The 15,487-nt window shown below is 35.7% G+C and overlaps 2 protein-coding genes across 2 annotated transcripts in view; both read left to right on the top strand.

Moving 5' to 3' along the window:
- LOC107738355 (CTD nuclear envelope phosphatase 1A-like) overlaps window positions 1–6,889 on the top strand; it is an 11,545-nt gene extending 4,656 nt beyond the window's left edge. Inside the window, exons 5-8 of the mRNA XM_016550102.1 lie at window positions 960–1,148; window positions 1,281–1,392; window positions 4,402–4,486; window positions 5,659–6,889. Of these exons, the coding sequence (XP_016405588.1) occupies window positions 960–1,148; window positions 1,281–1,392; window positions 4,402–4,486; window positions 5,659–5,719 (447 nt within the window). The 3' untranslated portion in view covers window positions 5,720–6,889. The remainder of the gene's footprint in view (window positions 1–959; window positions 1,149–1,280; window positions 1,393–4,401; window positions 4,487–5,658) is intronic.
- Window positions 6,890–8,732: 1,843 nt separating this feature from the next.
- Window positions 8,733–12,103, top strand: gabarapb (GABA(A) receptor-associated protein b). The gene is made up of 4 exons (XM_016550075.1): window positions 8,733–8,930; window positions 10,708–10,786; window positions 11,173–11,291; window positions 11,380–12,103. The coding sequence occupies exons 1-4, from the start codon at window positions 8,841–8,843 to the stop codon at window positions 11,443–11,445; spliced, it is 354 nt and encodes a 117-aa protein (XP_016405561.1). The 5' UTR covers window positions 8,733–8,840; the 3' UTR covers window positions 11,446–12,103.
- The last annotated feature ends 3,384 nt before the right edge of the window (window positions 12,104–15,487 follow it).

The raw sequence follows: 15,487 nt of genomic DNA, 5'->3' as shown, positions 1-15,487 counted from the left end.
TTTATGAATGTTGATGGAGTTCTTGCTTTTTGTCAACTTTTATTTTGGCGGAAACGCGCAGGAAGACCTCAATGCTTAGACCTGACAACAGCAGATTTATAAATGAGTCTCATTACGAATACGTCGCACGTATCGCATTGTCACATGCCTTGTAAAAATTCATAACAATGTGACTGAGCAACTGACGAGTAACAGTGTTTCAGTGCAGATTTTCGCTTTGGACTTTGAACCCTGGTTAAGAAGCAGATCCGCTGCAAGTTCGTGCAGCAATGCGTGCGTGATTTAGAAAACATAACGTTCTGCAGTTTATTTACTAATTGTTTAAGGCCATTTCGCGATTTCAATCATCATACAGTAACGAGCAACAATCACCCCTTCCTCTTCTCATCGAAGACATGCGCTGCAGTCCTAAACAGTCTCTCGCTGTCGGTGCTTGTAATGATTTTTGCTTCTCCGACAGTTTAAATGCTTCCACACTGCTGACGTGTGTGCTGCATAATAAAGAGTGCGTGCCTCTCACTCTGCGCTGGTTGCTATTTGATAGCGTCATGTCATTGTTCGGTACAATTTATTTGGTCTTTTCCGCTATTTTCGGCCAAATAATTTCGGTTGCCGAACATTCGGTGCATCCCATAAACAATTAAAACAATTATGATTCTAGGCCGGGGTAATTCTTGGAAATGTCTGTTCTTAATTCTGTTCTTAATCTTATTCATTACTAAGATTAATAAATGCTTTACAAGTATTTTGTTCATTGTTTAGTTCATGTTAACTAATGTAGTTAACTAATATTAACAAATGTAAACTTATTGTAATGTGTTACAATAATAATAATAATAATAATAATGCATTATTATTAGTAGTAGTAGTAGTAGTAGTAGTATTGTATTATTAGTTAAAAAAAAAAAACTCCATGTCTTTTTTTCATTTTTCTCATATAAGCTGTTGTTGTTTTTCAGGTGGTAATAGACAAACACCCGGTCAGATTCTTTGTGCATAAAAGGCCGCATGTGGACTTCTTCCTGGAGGTGGTCAGTCAGTGGTATGAATTAGTAGTGTTCACTGCTAGTATGGAGATCTATGGTTCTGCAGTAGCTGATAAGCTGGATAACAACAAGGGAATCCTGAAAAGAAGATACTATAGACAGGTAACCACTGAAACTCTTGCTGTTTCATTTTGCATTAACATTTGCCATGAGAAGAATGAAAATGGAAGAAATTCGTAAAGGAAATGCAATTTATGTTTTGTCTTTTTTTTGTGTTGTCTTTATCTTGTGCAGCACTGTACGCTGGATTCAGGTAGTTATATTAAAGACCTGTCCGTTGTACATGATGACTTATCAAGTATAGTCATTCTTGACAACTCGCCGGGAGCATATCGCAGTCATCCAGGTAAAACTAGACCTGATTTCAGCAGCACGCTGTATTGTGTAGTGCACTTTTGCAGGATTAACGTGTGTGTGTGTGTGTGTGTGTGTGTGTGAGCGGTTGTCTAGCTGGTCTCTCTGCATGATGTGCTTGTGTACTTCAGGCCATTTCACCCTCGACATGTTTATCATGTTCAGCGTCACAGCAATGTGAACCATAAGCAAACATCAGATTTAATACAGGATTTATATGTTATATATTATGTAGTCATATAAAGACGAACTTTACAGAATCCAATAATTTTACTCTGAAATGCATCACTTTATGGAAGTAAATTATAATGCTGGCTTTAAAAGTATTGATCACACATGCATATAATTAATCTAATGTTGAGAACATCTGAACTTTAGGTTGCAAATCTACTTCAAGGGTCATGAAACCAATCATGGAGATCAATTCAGCAGCAAAAGTTTTTTGTTGTGGTCAATTCCCATCCTATATTGTTCTTGGCAGTAAATGAATCTATCATGATTATCAGGAATGACGTAATTGAAGAAGCTGAACAACAGATTTTAATAGTAACAAAAAAAACTGCAAATTGGAGAGGGAAGTGAGGAGACGCAACAATGGCTCTGATTAAGACGGTTGTATTTTACACTCAATTTTACAATTGATGTACGAGCATCAAAGGTTCCCCCAAATGCACACCGCTGTTCACTATTGCATGCAACACACAAACAAATATGGGTTTGAAAGCTCACAGCATGTTATATACAAATATACACATCTTGTGATAGCTGCAATTTATAGCACAAATAAAAGCATTTGTACTCTGCATTGAAAATATATACAGGGTTTCTGCAGGTCTTAAAAAAAAATCTTAATTTGCTCTTCCACAAATTAAGGCTTTAAAAAGGTCTTAAATCAGAGCGGAAAATCTTAAATTCATAAAGTTATGGCATTAAATGTTGCATGCACTGCAATAAGCAAATATCACAAACAAATATGGGTTTGAAAGCTCACAGCATGTTATATACAAATATACACATCTTGTGATAGCTGCAATTTATAGCACAAATAAAAGCATTTGTACTCTGCATTGAAAATATATACAGGGTTTCTGCAGGTCTTAAAAAAAATCTTAATTTGCTCTTCCACAAATTAAGGCTTTAAAAAGGTCTTAAATAAGAGCGGAAAATCTTAAATTCATAAAGTTATGGCATTAAATGTTGCATGCACTGCAATAAGCAAATATCTTCAAATAGCTAAACATTATTAAACCAAGATATGCATGAAATAAGAATGAAAACCTGCTTTCTCTTTAAATTACGGTGTTCTGAGCCCATTCGCAAATATTTGTTCTGGTTTTAAATGCATCCATCTTTATTTAAGAATCTTTAGACAGATCAAGACAAAAATACTGAGGAAGAACATCAGGTTTTTGCAGTGTCATCAGAAGATTATTTCCATCATAGCTGAGCTTTTTTTTTCAGTATGCTAATACAACTCACTGTGTTTCCTAGACCAGTGTTTCCCAACCGGGGTGCCGTGTAAAAAATCCTTTTTTAATATTTTTAAATTGCTAAAATGTTCAAAAAAGCTTCTATTATATAATATCCATTTCTGATGTCGCCAATAATTAGAGATGCACCGAAATTCCGGCTGCCGAAAATTAGTTCACTGCTGGCACAAGTTTGTTAACATTTCCAAAGGGTGCCGCGACTAAAAAAAGGTTGGGAAACACTGTCCTAGACATTCACATTTAGAGAATATATTGACATATTTTGTCGATTCATTCTTTCAATGTTCTTTAGTTTTAAAAAGGTCTAGAAAAAGGCTTACATTTACCTGCAGAAACCTTAAAATATAAAAGCACTGTTGCATTTTGAACACATTTTAGACTGTTATTTTGCTGTGTTTATACCGTATGGATGGATTGCATATGTCTGTCGAAGACAACTGTTTTCTCCTACAATTAAAATGAATGAATGCTAACACCTAGGTATGTTTACATGCACTAATTTTCGTTAATCAGAATGAATCTAATCTGATTTCAGATTCTGAAAGTTCTCTTTATATGAAGCATTGCAGTCCGATTCACATATTTGTTTGCATATTCCAAACAAAATCTCAGTAAGTCTCAGTAAGTAATCTCAGATGTAAAACCTATGTAAACATGCGGATCACAGCCATGTGCTTAGTATTTTTAAATCCAACTGAGAAAATAGTCAGATTCAAGCATTTGCATGCTCAATTTTTTTCTGTTGATTTATTCCAGGTGTACACCATTTTAATTCAATCAATTTCATTTGGTTTTGGTTTCATTAGTTTGATTGAGGTGTTCACATGAAGAATTTTCAATCCGATTGAGCCATCAGTGAACGTAAACGTAGCTGTTGTCTTTTACAATGTGCAACACAAGAAAATGTAGTTTAGTATTTCATGACCTTAATGACCATAAAGAAAAACCGCAGTCAGTCAATACCACTTCATACATCACTTTACAGTAGCAGTTTAGAAGAACCGATCAATAAATTATGAGCTGTCTTGGATAATGCACATTGACTTTTGTGATGGGTTTTTGTCACTATTAGTCACAATTTTTTTTTATTTAGATTTATAAGTCAACTACAAGATTTATATAGTCAACTGAGAAATCGTTCTTCTTCCCTAGAACGTGTGTTTGTTTTGAATATGTATGGAAATCCATTTCTGCCACTGAATAAAAAATGACAAAGATGATTGCGACTTTTTGTCCTACAATTCTGACTTTTTTTCTCGCAATTGCGAGTTTGTTCCTTAATTCTGACGTTTTATTTTCTCACAGTTGCTAGTTTATATTTCAAAATTCTGGGAAAAAAGTCAGATTTGCGAGATGTAAACTCACAACTGTGGGGGGGGAAAAAAAGTCAGAATTGAGAGAGAAATTCGCAATTACCTTTTTTTAAAATTTTTTTTTTATTCAGTGGTGGAAACAGGCTTCCATAAATATGTGATTATTTGTAAAATTTTTCCTGTTTTTTTTGCCCATAGATAATGCAATACCTATAAAGTCATGGTTTAGTGACCCAAGCGACACAGCACTTCTTAACCTGCTGCCCATGCTGGATGCACTAAGGTAAAGATTTTTTATGTGGTTTTTTTTATACGGTTTAAATTTTTATGGTGTTAAAGGGTTAGTTCACCCAAAAATAAAAATTAGCCTGTGTTTTACGCACCCTCGAGGCATCCTAGGTGTATATGACTTTCTGCTTTCAGACGAATCCAATCGGAGTTATATTAAAAATGGTCCTGGCTATTCCAAGCTCTATCATTGCAGTGAGTGGGTGTTTCTGTTGAACAGTCCAAAACACGTTAAATAAAGCGCGCACATCTGTACTTTCTTCTTTCAGACGAATCCAATCGGAGTTATATTAAAAATGGTCCTGGCTATTCCAAGCTCTATCATTGCAGTGGGTGGGTGTTTCTGTTGAACAGTCCAAAACACGTTAAATAAAGCGCGCACATCTGTAATAAAATGTGCCTCACACGGCTCTGGGGGGTGAGTGAAGGCCTCCTGTAGCCAATCCATGCGTTTTTGTCAGAAAAATATCCATATTTCAAACGTAATAAACACTTTCATCTAACTGTCATAAGCGGAAGTCGTTCCGGCGGATGACGTTGGCGTTGCGTGATTAGTGACGAGCGCGACGAGAGAACAAAACAAAACGCCGGTCATGAATTAGAAGTACAAACCGAGGATTTGCAAAGAAAAATGTCGGAGGGTTTCGATATAAGCCAAGAGGAGACTGGTTTCCAAAGTAAGGAAACTTTGCTTCCTTTGCTCCTGTAAACAAACTCGTGAGACTAGCGTATTTCAGAGGCACACGCGCGACGCATACGTCCTATGTCATCCGCCCGGAACGCTTACGCATACGACAGTCAGCAGAAGTGAGAGAAAAGTGTTTATTACATTTGAAATATCTATATTTTTCTTACAAAAATGCATGGATTCGCTACAGGAGGCCTTCACTCACCCCCCAGAGCCGTGTGAGGCACGTTTTATTACAGATGTGCGTGCTTTATTTAACGTGTTTTGGACTGTTCAACAGAAACACCCACCCACTGCAATGATAGAGCTTGGAATAGCCAGGACAATTTTTAATATAACTCCGATTGGATTCGTCTGAAAGAAGAAAGTCATATACACCTAGGATGCCTCGAGGGTGAGTAAAACACAGGCTAATTTTCATTTTTGGGTGAACTAACCCTTTAACTTGAACCCCGCTTCACTATGTGTTCCCTTCTCAGATTCACGGCAGATGTACGATCCGTCCTGAGCAGGAATCTCCACCAGCATCGACTCTGGTGATCATCCGACCGAGGGCTTTCCTCAAGTCCGCTCTTCTTTTATTTCGTTTTTTTCCAACTGCTTCCCTTCGTGACATCTGCCTGTCCGTTCTCCCTCGACTCTCCACCTCTCAGAAACGGCCTTACGTGACGGCCGTAGGGAAGGAGAGTCTGTCCCGAACTCAAAGGGGATGGAACAGGCTAAATTTTGGGGAAACTTTTTCCCAAGGTTTTTTTTTTCTTTCCCCTTCTTCGAAATGGAGTCTCTGCCTTACAGCTCTACCTATGCTGGTCGCGTGTGTAAGTTATGTTTGTGGTATGCGTGTATGAGGACATCTGCTGTTTTTCTTTTTAAATATTTGAAGATATTTGAGGCAAGAAAAACAGACCTTTTCGTGACTTGCGTTTTCAATCCCAGCTTGGGACGTCATACCTCACTGCACTGGTGCGAATGGAGATCTGCTCAGAACTGGCCAGCAGCACTCTGCACATCCAATAGAGTTCACTGGAAAACTGCTAATGACATGGATTATGACCGACTGGTAGATTTCAGGGTTATCATGGTAGAGTTGTATATGCTATTATTGAGGTACTGTCTTGGGGTTTTAATGACTTCTGTATGGTAGGCCTGTCCAAATTCGGATCATGGAGATAAATTATGTGGCAAGTTTTATTCTTCTGGTTAGTTCTCATCCTATTTTATTCTTGGCAGAAAATGAATTTGTCATGATTATCAGGGAGGATGTAATAGAATACGAGCTTTGAAGAAGCTGAATGACAGATTTTAAGCCTTTCTGCGCTAATTCTTCTCTACAGAATGTATGTGGTTGGTTATGAAATCCTACCACTTGGACGCCTTTTTACAAATGTTTTTTTTTTTTTTTTTACTATGACTATATTGTTTTACTTTACTAAACTGTTACTGTTGTGTCAATTTCTTTGCACAGTTAGCCAAAGGTAACCTGTAGTGTGGGATTTTATCTGGGATGGGGCAAAAAGTTTCCATTAAGAAAACAAGGGAGAACCTGTGAAAAGGGCTGGTATAGTCATAGCAGCAGGTAATAACCATATTCAATGTACAAAGCAATAAATCTCTGGTAACAGTTACTTAGCAGTCACTCATTAAAAAATATATAACACATTTAACTGTAATCATTTTGGTTTAAGTGTTTTTGTGATGACAATTTAAAAAAAGAGAAAAGGACAGGACAATATTGGGCGAGATACAACAATTTGAAAATCTGGAATCTGAGGGTGCAAAAAAATCTAAATATTGAGAAAATCATCTTTAAAGTTGTCCAAATGAAGTTCTTAGCAATGCATATTACTAATCAAAAATTAAGTTTTGATATATTTACAGTAGCAAATTTACAAAATATCTTCATGGAACATAATCTTTACTTAATATCCTAATGATTTTTGGCATAAAAGAAAAATCAATAATTTTGACCCATACAATGTTTTTTTGGCTATTGCTAAAAACATACCCAAGCGACTTAAGACTGCTTTTGTGGTCCAGGGTCACTTATATTATATTATATTATATCATATCATATCATATCATATGTCATATCATATTATATTATAGACAACTTTACAGAATCCAAATAGTTTGGATGAAATCAAGCACCCTATTAATTTTACTCTGAAATGCATCACTTTATGGATTGTAATGTTGGCTTTAAAAGGATTGATCATACATGCATATAATGAATCTAATGTTGAGAACATCTGAACTTTAGGTTGCAACTACTTAAAGGGTCATGAAACTGATAATGGAGATCAATTTAGCGGCAAAAGTTTTGTTCTTCTGGTCAGTTCTCATCCTATTTTATTCTTGGCAGTAAATGAATTGGTCATGATTATCAGGGAGGATGTAATAGAATACGAGCTTTGAAGAAGCTGAATGACAGATTTTAAGCCTTTCTGCGCTAATTCTTCTCTACAGAATGTATGTGGTTGGTTATGAAATCCTACCACTTGGATCTAACACTTGTGAAGTCTCAAGGCAGCTTCCTGGGACACAAGTCCGTAGACCTGTGCACGTTACTAATAAAAACGTGTCACTATCCTATTCTATGGGTTCAGTTTTCTTTGATTATCTTATTTCAAGTTTAAGGGACCAGTTGCAGAAAACCATTTCTAATGCAAAATATTCTTTAGGCAACACGTTTCCTTTGCTCTTGATGCAAAAAAAAAAAAGGCTTTTTACATTTAAAAAAAGAAAGAAAAACTAAACGAAAACAAAATAGAAATTTGTTTGTTTTAAGCTTAAAAGTAGTTTGAATCGAGCTTAAAAACAAAACATAAATAAGCAAATTTGTTGGTAGGGTACAAAAAATATATTTAGAAATCCTATCTTACACAATTTTAATTGTTTAAAATCCTTTCTTAAACCATTTTTGTTTTGTTTAATAATTTTTGTTAATCTTGTTTTACATGATTTTACACGTACTATACAACAAGACAATATATATATATATATATATATACACAGACACGTGTGTGTGTGTGTGTGTTTATCTGTCTATCTATAAAATTATTTCTGTTTCCTCACGTTATGAGCGAAGCGATTAGTCATTTTTTTTATTAGAACAAACTATACAATAGTATACAAATTTATGCATAGAGTGTACATAACCTTTGTCACATTTGCTCCAGTGTTTATTTTAGTATGAATGAAATTTGTTTTCTTTTATTTTTATATTTTATTTTAATTTTAAGTTTTATTTGATCACTCCAGTTAACATTTATTTAATTTCAAGTAACATTTTTAAAGCACCTCTGCGTCAATTCGGATACCGGAAGTGAGGGCAGACGGTCATATGACTGACCGGAGCACCGCTCGTATAACTGCGTGAGCGGAAAAAGTAGTCCCTACCTTACGAACACAACATAACGCGATATCAGAAACGTCTTTAGTAGCCGTCGAGCATCTTTAATAAGCCTTATATCAAATATATCAAATCGTGTGATTTTTGGGGAAAATGCTGTTTTGAGTTGACAAAAATAATGTAAATATAGTGCGTCCGTATCAATGCGCAGAAGGGAAAGCATAGCAGCTGTGTGTGAAGCGCTTGGTTACATCTCTGACACCTCTGTGTGTGTGTTTGTAAGACTAGTTTACTCTTCCTTTAACAACCATGAAGTTTCAATACAAAGAAGAGCATCCTTTTGAGAAGAGGCGATCGGAGGGAGAGAAGATCAGGAAGAAATATCCAGACAGGGTTCCTGTAAGTCGGTTTGATGTTAGTGTAAACAAGCTAGCGTTATGGTGAACCACAAACGTGAAGGGCGTGATGTATCTACACGGTTGAACCGATTTGTCCGTCATAAAAACAAACTCATCTTGTGTTTATTCGTCTTTTACACGAACGTAAACCGGTTTAGCTTTAGTAGCATATGAAGGGCGAAACTGCGGTGGGCCTTGTTGATCTCTCAGCTTCTTTATTATTATTTAAATAAAATGTCTGTTCGTGTTATGCTTACTAATAGCGTATTTGAAATCACTCTTTTCAGATCGAATCTGCTTTGAACAGTTTAATACTCGTTAAGGTGGTTTGTGTTTTGTATGGTCTGATCTGCTTTAATCCTCAAGGCTTTATGGACAGATTGAACTCCTGTAGTGTAATGCCGTGCATTATGTGTTTGTTGTCTTATTTAAACTGCATTTGTGGGGTAAAATAATACATTTAGGACCATGTGGAAGTGGTGATTCCTAAAATAGCCTAGATGTCCTTCAGTCAACATGTTTACATCCACAAGGCTGGCTTCGTTTACCATATACATAACCAAACCAGAAGAACAACAAAACAAGCAGTCGATTAAATATTGCCATAATTTCAAGTATTTTTTTCCCTCCCCTGTTTGGACCTGTTACTATCAAAAGATTATTAATAATATGTTTGATACCATATAAAACAGACAGCTTGATTCAGCTGAATCAATTAACAAATATTAAACACTCAATTTTCTGAGATATTTTATACTTTTGGTGGCATTTCCCCCAAGTCCTGGTTAATTTCTGACCCTCTAATGGATGTTTTACATATGTGAAGCAACGTAGTAGTTTTAAATAGTCATGGGTCTGAAGTGGTTCATTTAGTTATCTTGTTCCTCATCTGCAGCCTAATTATCAAAAATAGCACAGCTTTTCTCAGATCCTCTTACTCGGAGTCAAAAAAAAATCACACATAGTGGGCTTGAAAAGTGAAAGGAATGAGTAAAATCGATTGAAAGTAAACCAGTAGTTTCTCCCGGTTTCATCTAACGCTGGATTAAAGGAATAGTTTACCCAAGAAAGAAAATTAGCTGCAAATTTCACCCTCAGACCATCCAAGATATAGATGAGTTTTTCTTCATCAGAACAGATTTGGAGAAATGTAGCATTGCATCACTTGCTCCCCAGTGGATGCTCTGCAGTGAATGGGTGCCGTCAGAATGAGAGTCCAAACAGCTGATAAAAACATCACAATAATCCACAAGTAATCCACACCACTCCAGTCCATCAGTTAATGTCTTATGAAGTGAAAAGCTGCTTGTTTGTAAGACACAAATTCGTCAAGATATTTTAACTTCTGGTCAAAATATGAGTCCATAATCCAGAATATTGCTTCCTCGAGTCAAAAAAGTCCATCCCGTATACTCTCATATCAAAATCCACCAACATATTTGTTCAGAACTGTACTGTTGTTGCTTGTATATTATAGATACAAGCTGTTCACTTCACAAGGCAATAACTGATGGACTGGGGTGGTGTGGATTGTGGTGTTTTTATCAGCTGTTTGGACTCTCATTCTGACGGCACCCATTCACTGCAGAGCATCCATTGCTGAGCAAGTGATGCAATGCTACATTTCTCCAAATCTGATGAAGAAACAAACTCATCTACATCGTGGATGACCTGAAGATGAGTACACTGTCAGCTGATTTTCACTCTTGGGTGAACTGTTTCTTTAACTGTACACTACATTTTCTACACTTACAAGTGTTTGTTTGATTCTGTATTAGGTAATTGTGGAAAAAGCTCCTAAAGCCAGAATAGGTGACCTAGACAAGAAGAAATACCTGGTCCCCTCTGACCTGACGGGTAAGTGCTTTTATGTTTCGAAAGTTTTCTTTTTTATTTTTTTTTAATGATGTTCATTTAAAATGAAGCTGATTGCATCAGAAGATATTATAATTATTATTGTATTTTGACCCTCGATAACTCTAGCACGCTCTATTCTTTAAAAAAACTTGCCCCTTTTAGACTCGCACTCTATTTATCAACTAATACTGATATTGTATTCTATCTGTTTTCTTTTTATTTATTATATAATAATAAAAAAAAAGCCTTGCTACGTGTACTGCGTTAAGCTAACTGAGACTTGTTATAGCACATGCGTATCATTGCTCTGTTGTTGATTCTGATTGCTTCCGTTGTCCTCATTTGTAAGTCACTTTGGATAAAAGCGTCTGCTAATTTTTTTTTAGTGGGCCAGTTTTACTTTCTCATCCGAAAGCGAATCCACCTGAGAGCCGAGGATGCTCTGTTCTTCTTCGTAAACAACGTCATTCCCCCGACCTCCGCCACCATGGGCCAGCTGTACCAGGTATCTCTCGCTCTTTCTTTCACTCTGATTGGTTTGTCCACATCAGTATCAGTTTGTTCCTCTTATAATTACACTTTCTCACACACAGGAACATCACGAAGAAGATTTCTTCCTTTACATCGCCTACAGTGACGAGAGTGTGTATGGAGAATAGAGCCAAAGGGAAACGACCCTCATCTCCTCTCTTTCTTCCTTTTAAAACAATATATAGACGTCATGCTGGCAGCCTAGCGCTCTCAGAACTGAAGTATCAGATGCACTTTTGCTTTCAATTTATCATATCTCCTTTGTGTTTTTATCATTCGGCCTGACATTCAATTCTGATGTTTATTAAGAATTTACTAAGAAGCCGTTTTTCATGGTTCTTACAAAGCTCTAATAGAATGAAAATGCCACTGATACTGTTACAATTCGAATTGATTTCCGCTTGTATGCAGTTGTGTATCCATTAATAATAATAATAATATGCAGATCTTTCCTAGTCAAGCTCATTTCAAACATTTCTGATTATAAATGAGCGTTTGCTCTTCTAGATGGTTTCTAACTAGCATGTGCAGTCCAGCACTCGCTGGTCGGACGAGAAATGGGACTACAGTGTATTCTGTTATCGGCTAAGTCTAATATGCTGTTGTTACCTTGATTTGCTTTTATTGTTGTACCTAAATGAATGTAGATGGGTAGATTTATTTTAAGTTGTATATCTGAAGTGCAAGTTTTATTTGCAGTTTTGTTTTGTTTGTTTTTTAAATCTTGGTATTCAGTTGTATTTCTGGTGCCCCTGACAATGACCATATAAACCAAATGCACACCAATTTTGTCTGTTGTCATTTTATCCCGGGCCTGGTGAAATAAACTGATGTATTTAGTATTTAATATGGATGCACAGATGGAAACAGCTGAGCAATAATTAAATTGTCCACAGCTACAGTGTCCACAATTGTAGGATTTTATTTATTTCCTTCTTAAGACTCAATTTAATTTATCAGTTTGGCTCCACTGTGAGATTTTTTTGAAAGTACTAAATATACAAATACATCATAGATGTATATATATATATATATATGTTTTTCATTTTAAAAGGCAGTGTTGATGGTGTGACAAAGTAGTGTAAACTACAAATGAGCTACAAAACTACAAAACTCCCATGTTGTGTCCAATTTAATTTCCGGACTGTTTCAAAATAAAAACTTTGAGACATCAAAGATGTCTACTTTGAGAATCTTTTCATCTGTTGAACCGGTTCACAAATATTACTGGATTATGGATAATATTCGGTTGTAAGAATAGTTAATAAATAACATCTTTAAAAAGCGACCTTTATTCATGCAAATACATTTTAAATGAATTGTATTAATGTATTTGAGTGTGCACTCAGATGTTCCTCATTTGTGACCCTGGACCACAAAACCAGTCATAAGGGTCAATTTTTTTAAATAGAGATTTATACACCATCTAATCTGTCACATTTGTGCTTTTTTTTTTTTTTTTTTGACAGACCGGACAGCAGTAAATACTTGCTAATATGCCCTTGTTAAAAAGAAGTACACTTTAATAGTAGAAATTGTATAAATAATATATTTTGAAATTGCATACTTAAGTTTGAATTAAATGCAATGTTTTTAGCCAGTTAATTGCATGTTATTTGAAATTAAATGAAAATGTATTATAATTAAAATATATATCAAATGCAATTAGTTGAATTTAAGAGTGTTTTTGACCCACTTAAGTGGGAAATAAGTACATCTTTATATGCAATTTCATTATTATTTCTAATGGCTTTGAAATATGGTTAAGTGTACTACTAAATGTACTGACAAGCATTTATAATAAACTACATTATACTTCAATGCCATTTGTATCAAAACCGGTAAGTTATGTATTTAAATATTTTTGTAATTACACATTTGTAATCATAAAGTTGCAATTTAGTATATTTAAAATATATTCACTTTAAATGTAATTTCAAATGAGACACTACAGTTCAATTATAATAATAAAGTACTTTACATGTGCTTTAGTATGTTAGTCAACACATCAAAATAAATGTCCCGTCCCCTCTGTGGGACGCCTAAGTTTACTTCACTATATTACAATTAAATCCTAATCTAATCATGACAAACTATCACTGAGAATTAGACTTGCTAAAAGTGTTTTAGGTTAGCAACAGCAGTGTGTAACTGGTTCAAAAAGATTAAAGTCATATGAAATGTGTGTGTTTCGTATGGTAACAAAATATTGTTTTTATAAAGTTGTGTATAGTTTTGACAAAAGTGTTCCATTTTGCAAATGATCTGAAGTGTTGTGCTACTTTGGTGTAGGGTTGTGTTAATTGTGTGTAGTGTTTTGACAAACCGGGCCCTGTTTTCAAAATTGTGCTTAAGCAATCGTAAAAAAACTGTAAACCATGACAAAAGATTATTAAAACATAGTGAAAAAACAGTCATCACAGTATCTCTCTTTAAGTACACTTAAGTGGCATTTTAATTCATATTACAATATCTGCAAGTTAAGTTTTTTTTAAATATACTTTTATGATTTGAAGTACGCTACAAGTAAAATTAGGTGCACTTCATATTAAATAGAATTAGGTGCACTTTTTCATCAGACATGGTCCACATGTTGAGCAGAAATAAATACATAAATATTTTTTTTCTCTAAACAAAGACTTGAAACATGGACCTTGATGCTCTGCAGGGTTACAATGATGTTCAAATGGTTTAAGATCCTGGTTGTGTTTTTTTGATGAATTAGTGATGGCCAGCAGAGGGCACAGCAGCTTATTGTAGGATCAAGACCATTAAACACTTTGATTCCAGCTCCTGAAGGTCTGTGTGTGTGTTTCTCTAAGGCACATTTATAAAAAAATTACTTAAATGTCCTAATTGAACTATGGCCTAATCCTGGCTTAGTCTAAGCCCCATCTGTGAAATCTGTCATTAAAATGCCCTCTCTTTAAGTACACTTAAGTGGCCATTTATTTCATTAATTATATATTAATTGCATTCTATTATCTGCAAGTACAGTGTTTTAAGATATACCCTACAAGATCACATTCAATACAATTAAGTGCACTTCTTTGTCACAAGGCTATTTCGACCTGCATATTCTATTGTTTTACTCATGAAGATCTTGTTGCCAGACATGAACTGCCACTGCACTTCATTATTTCAGACGGCTGATGAAGACTCTTCAGACACAGACGATCTCCTCGACTACGCAGAGGAAGTGGGCCGTCATCATTCCCTCATGGGATATGAGGGATCTTCCAAACACTCCAGTACGGATTGCCAGAGGCACAATGGGTATGTTTGCGTCTGTGTTCCCCAGGTAGAGTTGCATGAATAGATTCGATTGATGTTTTTTTGTAGAACCGACTTTCCACACCACATCCATGCCATGCAATCTGAAGTATACTTCATGTTCATAGCAGTATGAGTTGCCTATGAGTTGTTCAAATCACTGACCTTAAATATGAGCAAAATTAATAGTGATGTCTTTTTTTTTTTTTAGATAAATGACGTGTTGTTTTCTGCAGATCTCTCTTGGGTTCTCCTGACCTGTGGGAGGAAGTTCAGGAACGGGTTCAGAGCCTTTTAACATCTCCCAAAGCCGTTCAAAGACTAACCTGTGTGAGTACCACTCAAACAAACACACACGCTCCCGTTTTTAATGAACGCTGTGGTATGTTATGCCCATCGTGGGATGGATCATTCAGCCTCCTCTGCCTCTGTTTGTGATGTCAGGGTGCCACCGACTCTGAGATAGACGAGGTATTGACACGCAGATCTGTTTTTGCCCACTCGTGCGCGTTCTAAACACCAGCGTGTGCTATAAGGAAGTGGTACGTTTGTGCTTATGTAATGGCGAGTCTTTAAATATAATAACACTTTTCTCATTCTGGGATATTTATTTTGTTTCACTTTAGCATACTTTTAAAAAGAGTACCTATTATAATGGAAATAATGTACTTAATTGTGAACTGAATGTCATGTTTCCAGAAACTTGCATGTTAATTGCAATTAAATGAACATGTATTAGAAGTAAATACAGAGCACAGAATGACCAAAAATTTGACTGATGGTGATCTTTGACCTTGACCACCCATGTCACGCTTACCTTTGACCTTGCATAATCTCGGGGGAATATTATGGTCTTTGTCCTTTTATCTGGCATTTCTCTGTTTCCCCATGACCTTT

Source organism: Sinocyclocheilus rhinocerous, unplaced genomic scaffold, assembly GCF_001515625.1.
Source record: "Sinocyclocheilus rhinocerous isolate Xijiao unplaced genomic scaffold, SAMN03320098_v1.1 scaffold1065, whole genome shotgun sequence".
Classification (NCBI taxonomy): Eukaryota; Metazoa; Chordata; class Actinopteri; order Cypriniformes; family Cyprinidae; genus Sinocyclocheilus; species Sinocyclocheilus rhinocerous.
Note: the sequence above shows the minus strand (reverse complement) of the source record. Positions and strands in the feature narration are given on the sequence as shown.